Source organism: Alosa sapidissima, chromosome 6 (assembly GCF_018492685.1).
Source record: "Alosa sapidissima isolate fAloSap1 chromosome 6, fAloSap1.pri, whole genome shotgun sequence".
Taxonomy (NCBI): domain Eukaryota; kingdom Metazoa; phylum Chordata; class Actinopteri; order Clupeiformes; family Clupeidae; genus Alosa; species Alosa sapidissima.
In genome coordinates, this window is record NC_055962.1 from 31,744,386 (window position 1) to 31,768,699 (window position 24,314).

Below are 24,314 nucleotides of genomic sequence, written 5' to 3' on the forward strand. Positions count from 1 at the left end.
TCATGTGAACATCGTCCTGTCCTTATTAGATGTTCGCTGCGGTAAATTACAGTCCTTGTAGGAAGTGTCCATTATTTTTTCAACCCACTTTTAACTTCCAACAAAATTACGTCTCACTGCAACGATGCGCCATCTAGTGGACAAACGACTACTTATCGCCAATACTGAAAATGCAGCCATGATGATGATGATGAATATTTTGGCTTTCTTTTGATCCTATTGAATTTGTAATTATGTATCGGCCGTTCTAATACCGATAGTATGTGGGTGCCTGTGTGTGTGCATGTTTATATGTGTGCACCGCCATTTACAGGCCAATGAGTGTACAGTCACTAAATGTACACATAACCTAATTTTTTTAGCCCCCCCCCCCCATGGATGAAATTCTACGAAACTTGGCATACCCCCAGAGAATGCCAGGTCAATCATACACATAAAATTTGGTGCAGTTCTGAACATCTTAACTGAAGATAGGGGCGATTAAAGCAGAATAATATTGCATTTTCATTTTTTACCGGGGGGCGGCAAATCACAAATGAGTGATTATGAGCCAGGTTGATGTGGGCCCTTGAGACCAACATACCATAAAAGATTCACAGAGAACTGTGTCTGCCCTACCCTCCTTTCGGGGGGTCCAGTCCAGCGGGGGGGCTGCAGATGAAAACGAAAAATGACGGTTCCATGCTATCCATGTGGGGGTACATGCCCACCAAGTTTTGTGTACCCCGGTCTTTCAGTGTCCCGGGAATCCTTGTTGGTGTACGTCACTAAATGTACACATAAATTATTTTATTGTAAGGCCCCCCATGAACGAAAGTACACAAAACTTGGCATGCATTCAGAGGGTGTCATAATGATCCTACACTTTTAATTTCGTGCAGTTTTGACCTTGTCAGCCAGAGATATTGAGATGAAAACACCTAATTTTTTGCTTTTTAATTTTTAACTAGGTGGCGCTATACATGAAATAAGTGGTAATGGGATGGGTTGACATGCCCCCTTAAGACCAACATACAAAAAAAAGGTGGACCTCCTAGGCCCTACGGTTCTCGAGATATTCACAGAAAACTGTCTCCGGCCACCTACAGGCCAGTTGGTGTATAGTAACATAAATTAATTTATTGTGTGGCCCCCCATGAACGGAATTCCACAAAACTTGGCGTGCATACAGAGGGTGTCATAATGATCCTACACTTCCAATTTCGTGCAGTTTTGACTATGTTAGGTCACAGATACCTTCAATTACACCACCTCATTTTTACTTTTTTGTGTTTAACTAGGTGGCGCTATACATGAAATGAGTGTTTATGGAATGGGTTGACATGGCCCCTTGAGATCAACATACAAAAAAAAAATGGTCCTCCTAAACCCTACGGTTTTCGAGATATTCACAGAAAACTGTGTCTGCCCTACCCTCCTTTCGGGGGGTCCAATTCAGCGGGGGGGCTACAGATCAAAACGAAAAACGATGGTTCCATGCTATCCATGTGGGGTTACATGTCCACCAAGTTTCGTGTACCCCGGTCTTTCAGTGTCCCGGGAATCATTGACGGAAATTTGGGCATGCGAAAAAGAAAAAAAAAAAAAAAAAAAAAAAAAGAAAAAAAAAAAAAAAATCTGACTAAACCTATATGACCGCCGCTTCGCTGCGCGGCGGTCATAATAAATACTAAATCATGTATTTTAAACCACCAAACAGTTTATTTTTTGTTAACAAAAAATGGAAAATAAGCAATTGGTCATAGCAAATAACTGAAGTTTTCATAGAACAAATGATGCACATACTGTAACTTGGCTGAATTCTTCCGGCTAAATTTTTTTTATATATATTCTTGAAGATAGTTAGGCTTATCAGCATGAAACATCACACATCTCTGTTGACATCCCCTGACCAGCTCCAATAGTTACTCCACTAGAGTAAACCTATTCACTCTCTGAATTACTGGCCATGGGTATTTAATAAGAATACATTTTTTTATTTATAAAACATCTTTCAAGACACTCAAGGTCACATCAAAAATGCCAGCAGAAATGCAAACAATAACAAAACAATTCACAAAACACAAAATTACAATATAACCATACATTGGCTAATTGATTAGGCTATATAATGCATTTTCATTTCATTTCCTTACATAGCCTACATACAATGAGGACATGAACAAAAACAATGAAAGCAAATCCATATCTTAAATTATTTCATTTGTCAACTAGAGTTGCAGAGGGACCACATCACTGACACTGATTAAATCTGTGGTAACTATCTACTGTATGGCTTTAAACAAAATTGGCTTGTGTTTACAAGACTTGCGGGCAGCACTGTCCCTCAGTGGGCTACAGTAGTCCGGTACTTTACCGCCCCCTTGTGGCACTTGGTAACATTGTGTAAATACACAGCTAAACCACTAAACAAAAAGAAAATAATTTGCAACCATATACCACTGAAAAGCTCCTATGAAAATAGTGTAACATAGCCTATTTAAAAAAGCTCTCACACATACATAATGCCTTCATATGCACAGCTGAAAAATTACTCTCAAATATTATGTGAAACCGAACCATATATCAAACATAAACATACAGCTAAAACACTCTCACGTAAACAACTACAAATTGATTTGCTCTCATATACCACTTAGTCCATGAGCCAGTGTTCCACGCCCACGACAGGGCATCATACTAAACCTGTTTTATTTTCTTTGTCTATGCCCTCACATGACAAAAATGTGTGATGGACTTTCCAAACTCGCAGCTGAATATTTCTACAGCCTCTTTAGTAAATTTCCCATTGCAATGAATGGGAATTATATGGATTTAGGTGAAACAAACTGTACACCTAATACATTTTGGTCAGTACCATGAAGGGAAAACTGATTCAACCAACAAAAAATAAAACTAGATGTACCGCATAGCGGTACAAAATATGACCGCCGCTCAGTCCTGTACATCCGTTCCGCGAAAATAAATCACACTTCAATTTGTCTCCATATTTTACTCCATCCCCCACTCTTGAAACTTTTGTGTATGCTTGTTTGGCATGCCTGAGTGTGTGTGTGCGGCTGCACAGAAAGTACCCTACTGGTGCTGAAAAGGTGAATAGATTGTAGAATAGCCAAAGAAGATGTAGAATTGTTATAAAACCTTTAAAATCTCTAAACAATCACAAGTAGGGCAGTTCATCACAGTTCATCCATTGCAACTGGATTGATGAAAGGTCACTTACACCTGTAGGCTACATTGTATTTGGGAAAAGCAAAAGGTATCAGCATAATGTTATTTATTTATTTATTTATTTATTTTTTATGTATTTTTAAACAAAAACATCTCTGTCAGTTCCATGCCGTTTTCAACAGCTATCAAAAACAAAGGTCATTTTTGGATGGATGGATTTTTTGTGAATGTTTCTTCTTCTACATAAGATTTTAGTCATCTTTAGTTCATGTAATACTTTATTGTCAATGCACAAATTAAGTAACAGTAGTCTGAAACGTTATTGTTAATGCACAAATTAAGTAACAGTAGCCTAGTCTGAAACGAAATGCTGTTTTACATCTAACCAGTGGTGCAAATAACTGACATGTCCAAATGGGCCTTGATGAAATGCGTCGCTAGACTGTTCATACACATTTTAACGGGCCAAAGTTGAAGAGCTTTTGTCCGTTATTGTTAGTGCAAATATAGGCTGATTCATGTTCCCTTGCATTGTTTAACTGAGGTCCATGGCTAGTCTGGCTTTCATCAGACCAAGCTTAATCTTTTAAGAAATCAAAAAATAAATAGCGGGCAGATCAGGCTGGGTTCACCCAGCCTAGTCCATAGGCACCCGATATTGTTTAATTTTCCGATTGAGATATACACGCTCTGGCTATTCTAAATGCAAAAATGCATCAGGGAGTTATGACAAAACGGTAACTAACAAACTAGATCCTAATAGAAAGCTTCCCTAAGCTACAGGTAGGATTATAAGGTAGGCCTATTTACAACATAAATTGTCAATAGGCTATGCTGGCGACACAAATAAAATCTCCTTTGGAAACCAATGGCTTACGCCTTACAGTATCAAGCGGACTTAAACTGTCATATCGTGGCGAAAAGTTGTAATAACATTCACGCAGCTCCATGAGTCAAGGAAAGCGCGAATGAAGTAGCCACTTCTAAATGGGACCCACTACACAGTAGCTTAAGGTGTTTTGCTAAAGCAGCCATAATGAAATGAAGGTGTCATCAGAGAGGGTTAAAGCGGAGCTAGTAATCAAGGATCTTTGGTGTCATTGTTTGGATACTTCACACACACGTGCTTTTTAATTTCACAGACTACAACTACCAAGCTGTAATCAAAGCGATTCCCCTCTCACACCCTGCACGCACTTAAAACAAAATAAACAGGCGTCTCAGTCTCACACATGTATAGGCAAAACTGTATCAGACCGGTGTAACGTTGGTAAATCTTCCATTGCACAGAATGATTTTGTAGCACGTGCAATAAATGACAGTCGAAAGATACAAACAGTGCTGCTATACATTTGCTTGGTATAACCGCATGTATAGTTTTCTACAAATGCAATAAATCAAATGCCTCCATCACTCAACCAACGCTAACGGTAACATTACCTAGGTCCTTATTGATATTACAAGAGTAACGTACCTGCAGTAAAAACCAAGCATGTCCGATAAACATCCTCAGATTTATTTCGGCTTCAAGAAGAAATGGGAATTACACTTCATGTGAACATCGTCCTATCCTTATTAGATGTTCGCTGCGGTAAATTACAGTCCTTGTATGAAGAGTCCATTGTTTTTTCCAACCCACTTTTAACTTCCAACAAAATTACGTCTCACTGCAACGATGCTCCATCTAGTGGACAAACGACTACTTCTCGCCAATACTGAAAATGCAGCCATGATGATGATGATGAATATTTATTTTGGCTTTCTTTTAATCCTACTGATTTTCATTTTTTACCGGGGGGGGGGGGGGGCAAATCACAAATGAGTGATTATGAGCCAGGTTGATGTGGGCCCTTGAGACCAACATACCATAAAAGATTCACAGAGAACTGTGTCTGCCCTACCCTCCTTTCGGGGGGTCCAGTCCAGCGGGGGGGCTGCAGATGAAAACGAAAAATGACGGTTCCATGCTATCCATGTGGGGGTACATGCCCACCAAGTTTTGTGTACCCCGGTCTTTCAGTGTCCCGGGAATCCTTGTTGGTGTACGTCACTAAATGTACACATAAATTATTTTATTGTAAGGCCCCCCATGAACGAAAGTACACAAAACTTGGCACGCATTCAGAGGGTGTCATAATGATCCTACACTTTTAATTTCGTGCAGTTTTGACCTTGTCAGCCAGAGATATTGAGATGAAAACACCTAATTTTTTGCTTTTTAATTTTTAACTAGGTGGCGCTATACATGAAATAAGTGGTAATGGGATGGGTTGACATGCCCCCTTAAGACCAACATACATAAAAAAGGTGGACCTCCTAGGCCCTACGGTTCTCGAGATATTCACAGAAAACTGTCTCCGGCCACCTACAGGCCAGTTGGTGTATAGTAACATAAATTAATTTATTGTGTGGCCCCCCATGAACGGAATTCCACGAAACTTGGCGTGCATACAGAGGGTGTCATAATGATCCTACACTTCCAATTTCGTGCAGTTTTGACTATGTTAGGTCACAGATACCTTCAATTACAACACCTCATTTTTACTTTTTTGTGTTTAACTAGGTGGCGCTATACATGAAATGAGTGGTTATGGAATGGGTTGACATGGCCCCTTGAGATCATCATACAAAAAAAAAATGGTCCTCCTAAACCCTACGGTTTTCGAGATATTCACAGAAAACTGTGTCTGCCCTACCCTCCTTTCGGGGGGTCCAGTCCAGCGGGGGGGCTACAGATCAAAACGAAAAACGATGGTTCCATGCTATCCATGTGGGGTTACATGCCCACCAAGTTTCGTGTACCCCGGTCTTTCAGTGTCCCGGGACTCATTGACGGAAATTTGGGCATGCGAAAAAGAAAAAAAAAAAAAAAAAAAAAAAAAATCTGACTAAACCTATATGACCGCCGCTTCACTGCGCGGTGGTCATAATAATCTGAAAGCCCTCTTCCCTCTCTTTCCTTCTCCACCCCCTCTTAAATGTGAATAGCTTAAATGTTATTCTATTGCTGTAAGTCACTTTGGAAAAATGTGTCTACCAAATAAATACATGTAAATGATGCATTTAAATGATATCCTGAAAAGCTCACACACATAGAAGTGAAAAGCGTTTACATACACAAACGAAAAACGATCAATAAAAAAAACATTATTTGCTCAAATACACAACTGAACATCTCTGCGTAAATGTGTAGACTTTTGAAACACTAAACTTATAAAATGCATTGATACACAGCTGAAAAGTATCCTCCGTCATACACATTTGAAAAGCACTTAAACAAACAACTGAAATGCTCTCACATAAACAACTGAAACATAATTTCCTCACATACACAACTGAAGGTTTCAGCCTTCCCTTCCTATAATAACATCCTATTCAAATCAGGCTTGTCCTCTGGTTTGAGTGCAGTTGATGGAGATATGGGTTCTGTGTGGTAACAGCTGGGTGTTAAGAACCCAACACAACAACAACGCTACAAAGACCTCTGGTGGCAAGAGAGGGAACTCCATGGCCCTTAAAGAAAAAGAGGAGAACACCACATTAACAGGTTTCTATCAACACCAAAGATACAAATGCTTAGGTGTGTATTTAATTCTAACAGAGGTAATTGGTGCCTAGAGGATCACCTGAGAAACAGAGACAGTCAGAGAGAGAGAGAGAGAGAGAGAGAGTATATCAGTATCTTCTACACTGAGACAGGTGGAGTCGTATCAGTCAGAGCGAGATATACACACATCAGTAGAGTAAAGAGTGTGGAGAGCAGTGTGTATCTGCAGTATACTGGGCCTTCATGAAAATCAAACACACAATAAAATGTGTATGTGTGTGTTTTACGAGAGAAAGGACAGGTTGTATCAGTCAGAGGAATGTGTGGAGTAGTGTGTATCTGCAGTAGTCCACTCACCTGATCTCTTCCAGTGGATGAGCACAACTATGATCACAGCCACAAACAGACTGATAGTGGTAGCAACTCTAACAGCCACATGGACCACTGAGAGAGAGAGAGAGAGAGAGAGAGAGAGAGGGAAGGGAAGGGAGAGGGGAAGAAAGGAACAGATATGAGCAGAGAGAAGTGTGTGACCACAGAGAGTCTGTGACCTGAGGTGACACAGACACACACACACACACACACACACACACACACACACACACACACATACACACACACACACACACACACACACACACACTTACCTGAAGAGTCTGATAAGGCTCCAGGAGTAGAGGATGGTACTAGAATGGAACTGTTGGAGTCACCTGATCCAATAAAAAATAGATTTTAAGACATTGCACTCAGTAATCATGGATTATAATACTACAATGCAACATAGATTACAGTCCACACATAATCTCAGATTATAGTCCTAGACTATACATATACTATACAAATCCAAAGAGCATAGTCCTATAACACAAAATCCAATAGGTCATTCCAATATTATAGTCCTATAATACAAAATTTCATTGATTAGGCTACAGCCCTGGGGCCGTATTCACAAAGAATTTTAAGGCTAAAAGTAGCTCCTAACTGGCGAATTTAGGAGCAACTCCTAAAAATAATGGGCCTAACTTTAGGACTCCTAATTTTTCTCACTAAAAGTAATTCACAAAGCATTTTAGACCTAAAAGTAGCACCTAAGTCTGGGACAGCTTAAAAGAAGTCGAGAGGACTCCTAACTCCCTAAGATCTATTCACAAACAGCTTTTTGTGGCATTTCGTGTCGCGATGTTTTGAAATCCTATGCGGCTACAGGAGCTTCCAATCGCGAGGGAACAATTTTGCATTGTAGGCATAACTAAGGATGCAATAACGCCACCAACAACCAAAACTACTCATTCTCAACATGTAAATATGTCTCATTGTGAATCAAATTAAAATGTTCTCCTCTTTGCAAACGTATAGGCATAGGCATATGGTGACAGATTAATTTAATAATGTTGCAAAGATAGGCTACTGCATCAATCCGTATGTTTCATTATGCTACTAGGCTATTTGTTTCGCCTTACTCTTTATTCATTTAGGCTAGGCCTTTTTATTCAGTTATTCATCATCTTCCGTCCTTTGCACTACTTGTGTAGCGCACGCATTCTCAGACCTGTCACTCATCATCGTAAGGGAGGTGTTTGGAATCATTCCCGCGTTACAATCATCAGCCAATCAAGGTGGCTACTTCAGTCAAGCTCGTGCATGAGTAATGACGTCATCCATAGCAACGAAGACTCACTCTTAGTTTAGGAGTTGTTATTTTTCCTTACTAAGAGTAGGTCTGAAAGGCTTTGTGAATAACCTTTAAGAGAAAACTCCTAGCTAAAATTAGTGCGATTTAGGAGTACTCCTAGTGGTAAGATAAAAGGCTTTGTGAATACGGCCCCTGAAATATATAATATTCATCTAGCTATTTATCATTAGATTCAAAGTGTAATTGTATAGTTTACAGTATTCCCACTGGTGTAATTACTTCACTTCATCTCTTGTTGATAAATTGAAATGAAAAATGTGTGATCATCACTTACCTCTGACTCCGATGGTGTAGTTAACAGAGGTCTGAACCTGCCCTTCTTCAGTCAGCTGGCATGTCCATGTCCTCTGAGTGTGGTTCTGGTTTGGATCTCGGAGCTCCGTCGTCAGGGTGATGGAACAGGGAGATTCTCTGCAGATCCGGTCTTTGTTGTTGTTCTTCACCTCAGCCCCTGCCTCATCCACCCAGCTCAGACTGACTCCTCTATTTGCCACTGATTTTCCACAGTTGTCAAGTGTGTGCAGGAGGCAGGTGAGAGTCACATGACTGCCTGCATCCATCTCAGTGTCTTTCGGGGAAGCAGACACTGCAGGAGAAATCATTAATGGATACAAATGATCATAATGATGAATATTAATTTGAAAAGTGTTCCTTAAATATTACAAACACACTTTTAATGTAGTGCATGTGCCTTGTGTGAAGTGAACTGTTGCCAAAACTATTAGGAAACCTACCCTGAAGCACAGTGAGATAAACTGGAAATATTAGGAAACCCACCCTGAAGCACAGTGAGATAAACTGGAACTATTAGGAAACCCACCCTGAAGCACAGTGAGATAAACTGGAACTATTAGGAAACCCACCCTGAAGCACAATGAGATAAACTGGAACTATTAGGAAACCTACCCTGAAGCACAGTGAGATAAACTGGAACTATTAGGTAACCCACCCTGAAGCACAATGAGATAAACTGGAACTATTAGGAAACCTACCCTGAAGCACAGTGAGATAAACTGGAGCTTTTGACGCGTGTCGTGGTCCATCCTTTCTCAGGAACTGCTGACAGATGTAGAGTCCAGCATCCTCGGTGGTGACATTAGTGATGTGGATAGAGCAGTCAGAGAGCAGACTCAGTCTCCCAGCTCTGTGTGTGGCTAAAGTCTTAGAATCTAAAGTCTTTCCATATACAAACAACCTTGCGCTACCTCTAGTGCTGCTATAAAGCCATGTAGTAGAGGAGCAGTTTGGATCAAGCACATTAGCACAGGGTAGAGTAGCTGTCCCACCTGCACTGGAGAACACAGTGGGGCTGCTTCCTCCTTGAGCACCTAACGAATAGACAGACAGAGTTGTCAGTGATGAAGGACACCTACTATTAGACCTGCATTTCTAATATAGTCTCTGTGTTTGGAGGATATACAAAATTGTATTAGAACTCCACGCACATAGAAATGTTAACACTATTCGGTCATCATTGTTTTACTATTCAGAGGATTCTGCTTCCAAATCAATGTCTCATGTAAAAGATCATGACAGCTAGAAGTGTTGGTGTATTCCTATCTTTGAATCACTTTGAATGATCCAGGTAAGTACTTTACTAATCATTATTAAACACAGGTTGATTTCTATTCGATATCTAATTATGGTCTATCTGATGTGATTCTCTACTGAGGAACAGAGCAAAAGAAACGGGGGAGGGGGAGGAGATAAAGAAAGAAACTGAATCAGGGGGAAAATGGTGACGTAAAATGTCTCACCTGGGCATTTCACACTGTTGCAAATGTTGGTAATAATATCATTAGCATTGATCAGCAAGTTGAAGTCTTTCAGAAGGTACATATGGTTCTCCTCAGGATCTGAGACAATTAGCCTCAGCTCATTTTCATCGCTATTCACACCTGTTGACCAGTACACCATCATTTACAGTATATAAAGTAACACAGTGTAGGTAATTCCTGAATTAGAGGGGGGGGGGGGGGGCAAATTTGTCAAAAACAACAAGAAAAGGATAATGCTCCTACCAGCGACAACAGCTTTACATAATGCAATCACTCATCCTCAGTCACTGCACTGCACTTTAAAGGTACACTTTGCAATATTGTCATCTTAACATAACCTTTACAGTAAACAAACTTGTAACCTAGCCATACAGCATAGCCGTAGCGAGCTGCTAACCAGTTAAATAAAATACCCAAATGTTAATGAAAATGATTTGATTGTTGATGAACATTTGTTTTGTTTGTTCAGATGTCCTGTGTTAACAAATTCATGGCTAGCTTGTTGAATTGGAGCCTTCGCTATGTGATAATGTAATTGCCCCATTCTTGCCCCATATAGGATTTCAGCTACTCGGTCTGGGGTCTTCTTAATTGTGTTTTTCATTATATGTGTGAAGATGTGTGCAAAATTCATTATGGCATTGTTTTCCTGAAATATTTATGGTCTTCCCTGAAAAATACATTGTCTGGACAGCAGTATATGTTGCCCAAAACCTGTGTACATCATTAAAATTGATTGTCCTTGCCACATGTCCAAGATGCCCATGCCCTATGCACCTCCATACCATTATAGATGCTGGGTTTGAGCACTTTAACAAGTTGGACAGTCCCTTTCCCTCTTTAGCCTACAGAGGATACATAAGGAGCAGAGTGCAGTGACTGGCTGAAACTGTAGGGGGTGGGGAGTGCCTTCCATGCAACGCTGCCTTGAAGACTATGTTGGGGGCTTAAAACACCGTTGAGCCCCCCAGATAGTCTGCGAGCACACTCCACTAGCTTCTTGGGCGCCGCCTTTAAGGGCATTGATTAAAAAGGGTTCAGTAATTAAGTACGCTCAGAGGCAAGTTCCCATAGGTGATGTCTCGTATTCTCCTTTAGAACCGAGATTACAGTACTAACCGGACGTTTTATCCTCATTAGAACAAATGCTTACCAATAGCATACATCTCAATGCCCTGATCACGAAGATTCTGGGAGCTGAAAATAATATCATCCTGTGACCTGCCATCAGTGATTAGCACTCCCATTTTACTGGATTTTTCTCGCATTCCAACACTGGCTTTGAAATTTGTCTGGAGGATATAGTTCAAGGCCAAGCCTGCAAGGTGATAGAAGTTTGAGTAACGATTTCTAGACAAGGACATTTCTATGCAATGTAATTTGTGTCTATGGTTGTAATAATAATACATGTCAGAATGCATGTCAGTTGAATTCTACCAGAATAAAAAAAAAACACCTAAACATGACTAAGTCTCGGTGCACCTGTCATAGTGTTGCCACCTCTGCATGGCAGGTCGGCCACAGCCCTCAACAGCTCAGTTCGGGTCTTGTGTGTGTTCAGGTGCCACTCAGTAAGTGGGGCCCCAGCGTACTGAACCAGACCTAGTAATGGATAGAAAAGTGACTACTTAAACAACAATATACAGCACACAGACCTAATGTAACAGGGAGATTTTTGCATTCAGTAAATGTAGCAATTTGTGAAAACTTCACCAATTTGGACTCGATCTGGGCCAATTTCAAAGATGTCAACCACATGACTGATGAATGTCCGGATGGTTTGGAAGTTCAATATTCCAACACTATAAGAACCGTCCACCAACAGCATGATATCAGCCTGAGCTGTCGTCTTGCATGTAGAATCTATGTGACCAAAGAATAAACAGTTGGAATCAGACTGCTACAGTATAGGCCTACTATTCACATCTGAGCATGTGTGTAAATTTTGAAAAACACAGGTAAAGGTTTACAGGTGTTACACAGCAGATTTTACATGGTATATATTTAGGCATCTCCAAGTGTCTCATAGCCTATCCAAAATCATCAAATACAAAACAACACATCAATTACTGAATATCAAGTGTGTTTACTTTTTTCATGTATTATACCCTACAGCAAAGCATCCTGACTTAATTTCTGGGCAATATTATGCATTTTCTTATGGGAATCTAAATAATGGTCTTTACCCTCTCCAAAATATAAAACCTATCTACCAACCTACCAACCCAAAACCTGTCCAAATAAATGTAAAGTAACTCCTAAATGTTTTAGAAATGCAGTAATGTATTCTACTGTAAGTGGATTGTAAATGGAATTGCACTTATTTGTGAGGTTTCCTCACATTTGTCCCTGCGATGTCAGTCTTCCGAATAAGGGACTATTTGTTATTTATTGAAGGGGCCACCGGAGGAAAATAAGGGGAGGGTCATGTCTTTTTTTTATTCTTTGTTGAGGGGAGGGTCACCCAACTTTTTTTTGTCAAGGAGGGTCACCCATCTTTTGTATTCATGAAAACAACAAAAAAATCAAAGTGGCTTGTTTGATTGTTGATTTCTGTCGCCATATAACGTTCTCTTTCGTTCCATAGCTGTCAACATCGAACATTGAAAATAAGGGCGATTTCCCGGGTTTCTCATAACCTGACCCTAGCCAGATGAATGTGTTCCGCTTAGCTCCGCCTAGCTTCACTCACATCCATCTGGGACCTCTTCCATTGAGAGTGATTTCTCCAACCAACTTTATGGTTTAGCCAATCAGGACGCAGGGCGGGAGTTTCATAGATGTGACATAGTGTAGAAGCGACTGTGAGTCTGTTATTAGCGTCACGGGTTGGCTTCGATGTGAGTGGTTGAAGTAGCACGTCAATAGATGACGGACAAGTGGCTTATTCAATCATATGCAAGCATTTTTTGATTAGGCCCAGCCTTCTGAAGCAACACTTCAATGGATCGGTTCCAGATGGATGAGTGGAGCTAGGCGGAGCGAAATTCATCTGGCTATTGCCAGGTTAGGTTTCTCACGCAAAATACGGAAAATGTCAACACGTTGGAAGGGTTGGAGCAACAAAGTAGCCTAGGGCCTACTTTATTCACGCCTAACAGCCTATATTCATTTGGTCAACTTTATCCAGCCCTAAAAAAGCTAAATTTACCTTTGGTTTACTTGTAGTTTACCGTGTAGCCTAACTTTAAACAGTGTGCATGCTTAACATAGTAAAGCATACTTGTGCTTAATTCATCCACACATCCAGCTCCTAACGTTTTGACAAGCATTTTTACCAATTGACCTTGTTCCTGCCCATCTCTAGCTTTGCTGTCTCCATCCTTTCTGTTTTTGTTGTTTGCAAAAAAATATATAGTATTTATTGGTAACCAGCAACAAGTGCAATTTGTCACTGTCATTCTCTCTCGTTCGCAAACAAAAATGTGTTAGCCTACGTTCCAAGTAGAAGTGCAGAATTCTGCTTCATAAAGTTTAACAAATACATTTGGTTATTTCATAAAAATAGCCAGTTTATGGTCTACAGTGTAGAGTTGGTAAGTTATACTAGGCCAACTTGGAGTAAATATACAAACAGGGGAAATTCTTTGTCTACTAGCTGAGTAGCCTGATAGGCAGGTGCGCACGTAGACATAGCCTACGGCCGAACACTGCAAGCGCCAATGAATCGTGCTCTCACGACAACCACGCTGTTAACTTAAATAGGTTAACATCACTATAAGTTCGCATTCAAGCAAGCAAAATGATGATTTGAATACATCTATTTCACTGGAAGGGCAAGGGGGTAACAACAGGACAACACAGCGACAGGCCAGATGGCAGGACTAATGTTATGAGAATATTACAGTAATATGGGATATTACGGGGAAATATGAAAACGGCAAGACAGCGAGGGAAAATACGTGATAAACCCGGAAAAAGTTGGCATGTTAGGTATGTTTCGGTCCGTGTGATTATTTGTGAAATTGTGCAAACAGCCTTTTCAAGTCATTTGAGAAGGAAGGAGTGGTAGCATGCAAGCTCCGAAATTGACGCTCGTCTGAGAAATGGAGTTTTGGATAATGTTCAGCTTCGGCAGCTTTACCAAGACTGTGGAAGCCTATAGACGAGTCAATAGCAACCAGTTCATGTGTTGAATTTTTTTTTTTTCAGTGGACAATTCGGTTTTAACATTTCAATAGTAATCGCCCACACCATCCTAACATATGAAAACTCCTTTTAAAGTTATTGCACACCTGAAATGATCCATGATCTGACAAAAAAAGGGTAATGCGCAGTCCTGCTCAGTCATGCATGCTATAACATTTTCAGCACTATTATACGGCAGTTGCCTACGGAGGAGAAAAGGCCTGTGAGCTAAAGCAATTGTTTTTCAGTCCTTGAACAATCATGCAAGAACCGTATTTGACGAACATGGAATGGCCACAGAACTTTTGCAAAGATATGCTTCCATTGGCTACACCAGACAAGCAAGTTTTTTCCCCTTTTATTGTCTATGCGTGTGAGCAGCGTGTATGCGCTCCGCTTCCGTTGTTGTTTAAAGATTGAATGGGAAACGGATTTGGAGCCAAAGGCTAAAATTTAACGCAGCTACAATTTGTAAGGTATCACCAATATCAATTTAATGTTACAGATGTATGGCTAAAAATGGTTCTGGTCTTAAATATCTATTGAAAACTTCACAATTGAGCGTTTTCTGCAGGCGACCTGTTGGCTATTTTTAGAAAGTGCGCTGGGGGCGCCTCATAGCCGTCCCGCGGGCTACCTGTGTGGTAGTGGAGACCACTGGCCTAGGAGGTCCACCTTTTTTATGTATGTTGGTCTTAAGGGGGCATGTCAACCCATCCCATTACCACTTATTTCATGTATAGCGCCACCTAGTTAAAAATTAAAAAGCAAAAAATTAGGTGTTTTCTTCACAATATCTCTGGCTGACATGATCAAAACTGCACGAAATTAAAAGTGTAGGATCATTATGACACCCTCCGAATGCATGCCAAGTTTTGTGTACTTTCGTTCATGGGGGCCTTACAATAAAATAATGTATGTGTACATTTAGTTACGTACACCAACAAGGATTCCCGGGACACTGAAAGACCGGGGTACACAAAACTTGGTGGGCATGTAACCCCACATGGATAGCATGGAACCGTCGTTTTTTGTTTTGATCTGTAGCCCCCCCGCTGGACTGGACCCCCCGAAAGGAGGGTAGGGCAGACCCAGTTCTCTGTGAATATCTTGAGAACTGTAGGGACTAGGATGACCATTTTTTTCCGTATGTTTGCCTCCAGGGGTCATGTTAACCCATTTCATGTGCACACATGTGCACAAACAGATACACACACACACACATACATTCACAGTAATCATACGTATGACATATGTACGCTTGCATGCACAGGCACATACGCAGGCACACACACAAGCACGCACACACGCACACACACACACACACACACACACACACACACACACACACACACATAACATAAACATGTACATGCACACATGCACACAATTCAAGAATTTCTCAGAATTATGAACAGGCAAGATGGAGGTGGGGTTGTATAAAATGAATTTTACATGTGAAATCTATGAACTAATCATGTTTTGGTACTTGTTGTCTAGCAGATATCAGTGAGAATTGAGTGTGGATAATGCAATTTAGTGAGACAGTTAGAATCATATAGGCCTTTCAGCGTGATTTATTTTTGTGGAAAAAATGTGCTGGACTGGGCGGCGGTCATGTTTTGTACTGCTCTGCGGTACATCTAGTTTTCCTTAGAGCAACATATGCTAGTAATGTTGTGAGGATTGTCACCAGAGGTGGACGAATTCCTTTACTTAAGTGAAAGTATAGATACAGCATATCAATTATTACTCCAATACAAGTGAAAGTCAGACTTTTAAGTTGAAGTACAGAAGTATTTGCTTTTAGTTTTTTTTTATGTATTGTAATATTTATTTGGTCATATTAAAAGGATATACATCCTTTTGTCAGTCATAGGACTTCAAGAGACCTTTTAGTTCCTTACATCCAACAAAAACATTTCACCTATTTTCATAAGTTTGCAACTGTTCAAATGGATGCAATAATATAATTTAAATCATTATTCATTCTCTTTTCACAAATCTAAAACATTTTCACTGCCGAATATAAACCCAGATAACTTAATTATGAATAGATTATTTATCGTTGTAATAATGTAGGCTAAAGATTTAGCTATGTGGTAAATGCAGGTGATTGTCTAATGTCATTCCAATTTCGATCCATTTGATCATGGAGGATAGCCTGGTTAACCCTTAAACAGGCAAGAGTGAAAAAATAGTAGTAAAAAATAATTTTATGTTACATTCTGTCTCATTTGCACCTAAGGAAATCATTTCCACTGTAATTTTTTTAATATTTGGGATACTTATTTATGCATTTATGAGTTGTACAGTACCCTCCAGAATTATTGGCATCTCTGCTACAGTTGACTAAAAACTGGTATAAAAAATAATGTGTGATTTATTGTAATCTCACAATGAAAACCTTGAAGGGAAGCAAATTTATTTTGAGTAGGAAAATCTCATACAGAAATAAATATTTTTAACAAAAACATGTCGCTCACAATTATTGGTAACCCTTGCTTGTAATACCTTCTTAAGCCTCCATTTGCCAATAAGACAGGTTGTAATATTCTCCTATGACACCCCATAAAGTTAGAGAATACAAAGCAAGGGAATTAATACCGTTCGTCCACACTTGTGCATTCTCCTCTTTGACTCACCCCACTGTTTTTCTATGGAGTTTAGATCAGGGGACTGAGATGGCAATGGCCAAAGCTTGATTTTGTTGTTCAGAAAACCATATTGGCTTTGTTCTTGGCAGAGATTGACAGATTTCCTTTCAAAATGTTCAGGTTTTTTTGGTGTTCATGATACCATGCACCTTAATTAGGTTACCAAGGCCTTTGGGAATAAAAACAGCCCCACAATAGCACAGCCCCACCACCATAATTCTCATGGGGTTCTTTTCAGTATAGCCATCTTCTATGTACGCCAAACACACCTCAAGTGTTTCTAGCTAAAGAGCGCAATTTTCATTTCATCTGACAATAGACCACACTTACAGACAAAGTCACTGTACCATTCAGTAACTCCTGCTGTTTACATTGGTATTTAAATGACTGGGCAGGGATTTACCTGGCATGCCCTCTTAATAATCTATTAGCAGTGAGATCACTTTTGAAGATTTTGTTAGGGACTTGGTGATCCCAAGATGATACTGTACCTTTGTAACTCTCCAACAGTGGTTCTTATGGAATTTTTGGTTACACTTTACTTGACAGTATTAACATAAGAGTGACATGACACAGTCATAAACGTGTCATAAACGTTTATGACATAACGCTTCGGTCATTAAGTGTCATTCGGTTTTTGTCAGAGGTGGGACCAAGTCACTGTTTGGCAAGTCACAAGTAAGTCCCAAGTCTTAGCAGTCAAGTCCAAGTCAAGTCCCAAGTAAATACAGAGAAGGGCAAGTCGAGTCCAAGTCCAAGTCACATCAAAGCCAAGTCGAGTCCAAGTCCAAGTCCAAGTCCCAATCTTTTTCAAGTCCTAAACAAGTCATCAGGTACTCTTCACTTAAAGGACCAGTATGTAGGAAATAATGGAAAATAAACTGTAACCATTCCAAAAATGATCACCATATGTTGTCAGAGAGTAAAGAAACACGATGAATTGAAGTAATGGCTTATTTGACAATATTACTCTAATCTGTAAAACCCCGTAAAACCAATGGAAAAAACGAGTTACTATCGTTATTATTAGACTATCGATCATAATTTTAGCACTTCCATCTAATCCACAGTATTTTTTTTTTATAAATACAGATTAAAATATGTTCAATGTTTCTGTCTTGTAATCTTTTACGACATATGCATGCACATACCTGTGTAATATACACATGTGCATACCTGAGTAATCTGTACAAAACGGATAGCTACATGACACTCAGCACAGCTGCAAATATATATATTGTTTTTCCAAATTGCGGAGCCCACTGTAAGGATGAGTAATAATTTGACTGATGGCAGTTCACTGCGCTAGGCCACAGATTTGCCTGCAAACTATTTATTAGGTTGTCTGCCAGTGGCGACTCATAAGGGAAGCCAAGGTCAACACTTTTATATTATTTAAAATATAATAATGACATTAATTTTGTTTTAAAGTATTCATTTCTTAAGAAATACTACACATTTGATGCTGTTTATCTCATTTGTAAATGGTGCACTGTCACTTTAAGCCCATTGTGTCATTGTGTGCCACTGTCCACACTTTCTCATAATGATCTTTTTTTACCAGCTCCATTCAAATATAGCCTATGGCTAGTCCACAAACTCAAACATTGTTTGTGCCACATGTATAGCACAATATTAACAATGATAAGCATGATATTAAGTTGGCACAAACAGCTTTCATTCCTTTGGAAAGAGAAGCATGTATGACATGATGCTTGCTTGACATTTTCTCTTTGCAATTAAAAGTAAATTATGAGCCTGGTAGCCAGTAGCCACCTAGCTACAGTAGCTGAGTGGAAGGCGTTTCAATCGGCATATCATGTGCTTCATGTAAATACTTCAAGACTCACCAGTTCCATTACACAAAGGCAAAGACAACTCTTCATAATATTCTTGTCCACTTTCCAAATCACAGTGAGTGCAGCTAGTATGTCATAGTGACCTGGATCTCATAGTTTATAACAGTACAGTAGGCTAGTGAGAACCGGATAAATTCACAATCTCCTCTAATCTCGTATTTGTTGCCTTCACGATTTCCTTTTATATGTTTCTTATATTTAAAAGAAGATATCAATCATCATCAACAATGACAAGCCAGCTGGAACCTACTTGTTTTTTCTCCCTCTCGTGCGTTCTCAATTAAATGCAGTAGGCTAGCATAAGTTCAAGTTGGATCTTAATGGAGAGGACTCGAAAAGTATCATCTTTATGTAACATGCTGTTGGTGCATTTTGACATTAAACGTTCTCTAACAAGAGTGCAAATCAGTTTGCAGTAAAGCTACCAGTGATTGGCTAAATGTTGGTCCTTCCTCTGTCTCTTGGTGCCCTACACACAGTGCGTAATCCGTGTGGGGGTAGCGGCAGTACGGAACTGTGCTCTGGCCGCTTGTCTCCGCTATTTTTTTTTTTTTTTTTTTAGTCGCGGAGGGAAAGCGGGGTGACTGGTCCACGATCAGGAAATTTAGTTTTTGATTCGAGACATGTCAAGTCATCACAAGTCAAAGAGGCAAAGTCCGAGTCAAGTCTCGAGTGAATAGTATTCAAGTCGAGTCGGAAGTCATGCCGAATTTTATCAAGTCAAGTCTGAAGTCATTAAAATCATGACTCGAGTCTGACTCGAGTCCAAGTCTGGTTTTTGTCATAACAAATTAGGGTTAGGATTAGGATTAGGATTAGGGTTAGGGTTAGAGGTTAGGGTTAGGTGTTAGAGTTCATGTGTCATGACAGTGTCATGTGTTCATGACACTGTAAATTTAGGCATTTCAACAAAGTACATAGTTGTCATAGACATTCTCTGACTTGCAAATGTCGAAACACTTTCTTTTTATTTCAATTTAGGGCATTCACTTGTCTTTCCGATGTTGAAAAATGACTAGAGAATGTACTGTAGCCTTTGTGTGACTTTATTTTCATACAATAGTGAAAAAGAAAGTCATGAACTAGTTCACAGACACTCTGATTAACTTAAATAAATTGAAATTAGATAGGAAAATGTTTCTGTTAGGTTTTGTATATAAGATTTTTCAGGGGTGCCAATAATTGTGAGCAACGTGTTTTAGTTAAAAATATTTATTTATTTGTGAGATTTTCCTTTTTCTCAAAATACATTTGCTTCCCTTCAAGGTTGGATTTTTCCTAATCTGTTTTATTATGAGTTTACAATAAATCTCCAACAGATTATTTTTTATACCGGTTTTTAGTCAACTTTGCCAAATTTGTACAAATGTCTATAGGAGGGGTGCCATTTTCTTCAGCATGAGCTCTTATTTGTGGCCAATGAGGTGATATATCCCAGCACAACCCACACCCCTTGCAGTGCAAAGCCAGCTGGGGGCACTGTGGTTGTAACAGTTTGACCATCTGACAGATGTATTGTACATACTGTATGTTGATGTGGGCTATTACTTATATTTGTCTTGCACAAGCAGAGCATAAGCAATCAAACACACACTAATACACTAATGTGTAGAGGTACTAGCTCTACACATTGCAGATTACACTGCAGATAAAGATAAACTAGCGACACAGAACAGAGATGCGTCTATACAGCTGAACCAGAAGCCTTATGAAAAGCAAAGGGACTTGCACATGTAAGCATCTGTGTGCTTGACTCAGTGTCTGTTAGCCAGAGATAAAGCAGCCCAGAGAATTCAGAAAGCATGTAGAAGTTTTCACACTCACAAATACAGTAAACACACACACATACATAAATACGTACTTTCAGTGAGGCTAGACAGAGGAAGTCCAATGATCACTGCGTCAAACATTGAGACAAAGAAATGAACACTATGTTATATTAATGATTATAACGGTTTAGAATATTTCTAGTCATAGTCACACATCATAGTTGCAATAATATAGCTTGTAATACATGAGTTAACATGGAAAATGCTGATTGAAAATACATCTTGAATGTATTAACATCATGCTTCACATGAAAAGAGTCCCCGCTAGGGTCTCTTGCTGTGGAGAGAGGGCAAAGGCTACCAACGTTCATGAGAGGAACAAACTGGTCAAGTAAATGAATCTAAAAGATAAAATTGAAATAGATAAGAGCCAAGCCAATAGTTATGCTGTAGGTGAGATTATATGAATTAAATTGAATTGTAGCCTCTACAGGAGGCCAGTGAATGGGAATGAGCAGGGAAGATACAGGTGTCCTTTTTAGGTCCAAATGTACGGTCATCCATATCTGGGGTCTGTTTCTACAAAAGTTAGCTGTGTCGTTATTAAACTACCATGGTGCGACACAACTTTCACTCAAACAACTACGTTGTAACACCTGTTCCTAGGAAGCAGTGTACCTGTGTCGCAAAACATCACGTTTGTACTAGTAGCAGAGAACTTGGTAGTCACGCTGGTGTACTGCCGGAAGTTGAGGGTTTTCATATGCTGCGTGATGTCTTTGGTCCTGGCAGCGGTGCTTTGCCGGTGCTATGCCCGAAAATAGTTCCAAATCTAAATTGGTCTAGTAAATCCCTTCGTGTTAATTTGCATTGATATTTGTACTCTATGTGAATGTACAGGTTACAAGAAATAATTATAAAAAATCTTTACAGCGATTACAGCGACAACGCTAAGCTAAAGCTAACCGGGCCGTTTCCAGATTAGGACAATGGCTGGGTCGGCTATAAAAAGCTTTGGCTCACTACTCCAACTCTAGGGACTGCGGGGAGTGACCCAATTTCACCTAGGGGTGGCGTATTCCTTTAAGCTGATGAATATTTGTCATTATTTGTGTCTATTGAATATCTAAGTGTCATAAAATGTATATCTACAGAAATTTCGCTCACGTTACCTGTCTGTCTGGTAGATCAATGGTAAATTATCTCTTAGCAGACTAAGAGTAGGCCTATATGAGACACAACAATAGGCTTTGAAGTATTTACCGGTATGCATGTAATTACTATATCTACATGTACACCCAAAGACCATTCTGAAATGCCATTAGTTCAAAATAATAGTTTTGAGAGTATAAGAGTATGTGAATACCATAACAGTTTAAGAGTATGTGAATACCATAACAGTAGCAGTAGCCTACAACAAAGGTCAATTCAGAGAATCAAAACGCAAGCCAACATGCAAATTAACATTGCCTAAGTAGCAAGAATGAGCTCAGCAAGGGAGTCAGTATTCCTCTTCATTATCTAGTGAAGAACTCTGAACAATAAGCCCAACAGCATAAGAGTCCGTATTCATCTTCGATATCTTTTCATGAAGAACTAAGTATAAGTATAAGTATATATACTCTTTTGATCCCGTGAGGGAAATTTGGTCTCTGCATTTATCCCAATCCGTGAATTAGTGAAACACACTCAGCACACAGTGAACACACAGTGAGGTGAAGCACACACTAATCCCGGCGCAGTGAGCTGCCTGCAACAACAGCGGCGCTCGGGGAGCAGTGAGGGGTTAGGTGCCTTCCTCAAGGGCACTCAGGGTTCGAACCAGCAACCCTCCGGTTACAAGTCCGAAGCGCTAACCAGTAGGCCACGGCTGCCCCAAAACTCCAAAGATTAATCCAACAGCATAGCCCAATCACTGAGTCACGAAAAAAACAATCACTTCATGATTTTTGGTTAGGCTCCTTTGACACTGACGGCAGTACCAACAAGAGCTACCAATGAATGACACAAGTGTGACTGCTCAGGGTCTGTAATTCCAACCACCAAACTCTCCGACCATATTTGCAATTAAGAATTCGAACAGCACCAAATCCAAGAACGACGGTTCTAACTCCAAAGATTGCGACGTTGGTTAGCCAACTACCCTTTCTAGAAACGCACCCCTGGATGATATGTGGTCTCAGGGCCTGCTCAAGGAGTTGATGAGGATGTTGTGTGAGATAACATCTCATCTTCCAAATATTAGAGAAGGTCAGTCGAAGACTTTGAGAAGGAAGTCACATGTTCATGTAAACTAAGTTGGTCTTGTTACAGATTTTCTCAGTCACTTTGGTGCTTTTCTCACATCACATGCAACATTTTCACAGCAGTTAGTTAGCAGTTAGCATTCCTCAAAACAATTAGTGCAAACTGCAAAACCTAGTGGATAACCTGCAAAAGCACGTCACTTGCTTAAAATGGATAGTCCATTCCTCAAAAGCAAGTATTCATGTCAATGAAACTGCCAGTGTCATCAAAACGAGAAGTCTTGACACCATCGTTTATGAACAACATGGTCAAATGGCTTTGTCATGTTTTCATTATGACACTTTATTCTCTCAGTGTTTTCCAATGCAAGAAAAAAGGTCAGAACTCGGTGACATTACCTGAACATGTTCAAAACAGCACTATACAGTACTTGTACAGCCATTTGAAAACTACAGTAAAGTTACACATTGCTGTAGTTAGGGGAGTAAGTGAGTAAATGACACTGAATATGTATGTTTCACATTTTTACTGTATATTATATGCTCTTTGCAATTCTACAAGTATTGTGACAGAATTTGATAACTAGTTCAACAATTTTGTAATAACTCAAGCAATGAAATGAAGACTATTAGTTTTATTGGGAACGACAATTCAGCATCCATACGTATAGTTCATTTTGACTGATATGACATAAGCAAATGATAATGTTATAAAACACCAAAGCAACGATACATGTCCAAAAGCATTTGCAATTTGTTCAGAGGAAGGAGAAATTGCTACTATGATGTGCAAAAATGACTAAATGTTGTGGATTTTCATTCTGATCTGAGAAAAGCACCAAAGCGACTGAGAAAATACACACACACACACACACACACACACACACACACACACACACACACATACACGTATACAGACAAACAGACAAACAGACAAAGTGAGAGGTGTCACTCACCAAGCAGCTGAAATGCTGAGGAAGCATCCATGCTCTGCTCCTGATACTGAATGTCCTTTGAGCTCTGTCCCTTATGAACCTTATGAGATGGCCAATCAGAAGAGGTCTGAGGTGAGCTGACATTGGTGGAAGAAAGAGAAGAGAGAGAGAGAGAGAAAGAGAGAGATGAGGGAGAGATGAGAGAGAGATGAGAGAGGAAGGAGCAGGGGGAACTTATCTAAGCTAGAGCTGCATGGTTGCTAATAAGCCTACGTTATCTTATGTCCGCAGCTGAATCATTTAGGAGCCTCAGGTCTACTGTGCCATTACAACAAAATACAAGCTGTCCATATTAACAAATCATTAAAGCGATGGTTCGGAGTAATTTCCTCCTAGGGTCCTTTGCACAATGACCCTGAGCCAAACACCCTCCCAGAACCTGTTTTCCCTTGGTCGAACCCTGGTCGAGTAGCGCTGTCAGAAACTAATGAGTTTCTGCAGTCGTAATGGTACCAACTTTTATCTCGTAAA

General features: G+C 39.8%; 1 protein-coding gene across 1 annotated transcript in view; it reads right to left on the reverse strand.

The window, feature by feature from the left end:
• The window catches only part of LOC121711288, a 50,182-nt gene extending 26,353 nt beyond the window's left edge, over positions 1-23,829 (reverse strand). Inside the window, exons 1-6 of the mRNA XM_042094748.1 lie at positions 23,805-23,829; positions 20,695-20,730; positions 11,903-12,052; positions 11,672-11,791; positions 11,343-11,507; positions 10,169-10,309 (exon numbers count right to left, since the gene is read on the reverse strand). Coding sequence (XP_041950682.1) covers positions 10,169-10,309; positions 11,343-11,507; positions 11,672-11,791; positions 11,903-12,017 — 541 coding nt within the window. The 5' untranslated portion in view covers positions 12,018-12,052; positions 20,695-20,730; positions 23,805-23,829. The remainder of the gene's footprint in view (positions 1-10,168; positions 10,310-11,342; positions 11,508-11,671; positions 11,792-11,902; positions 12,053-20,694; positions 20,731-23,804) is intronic.
• Between the last annotated feature and the right edge of the window lie 485 nt (positions 23,830-24,314).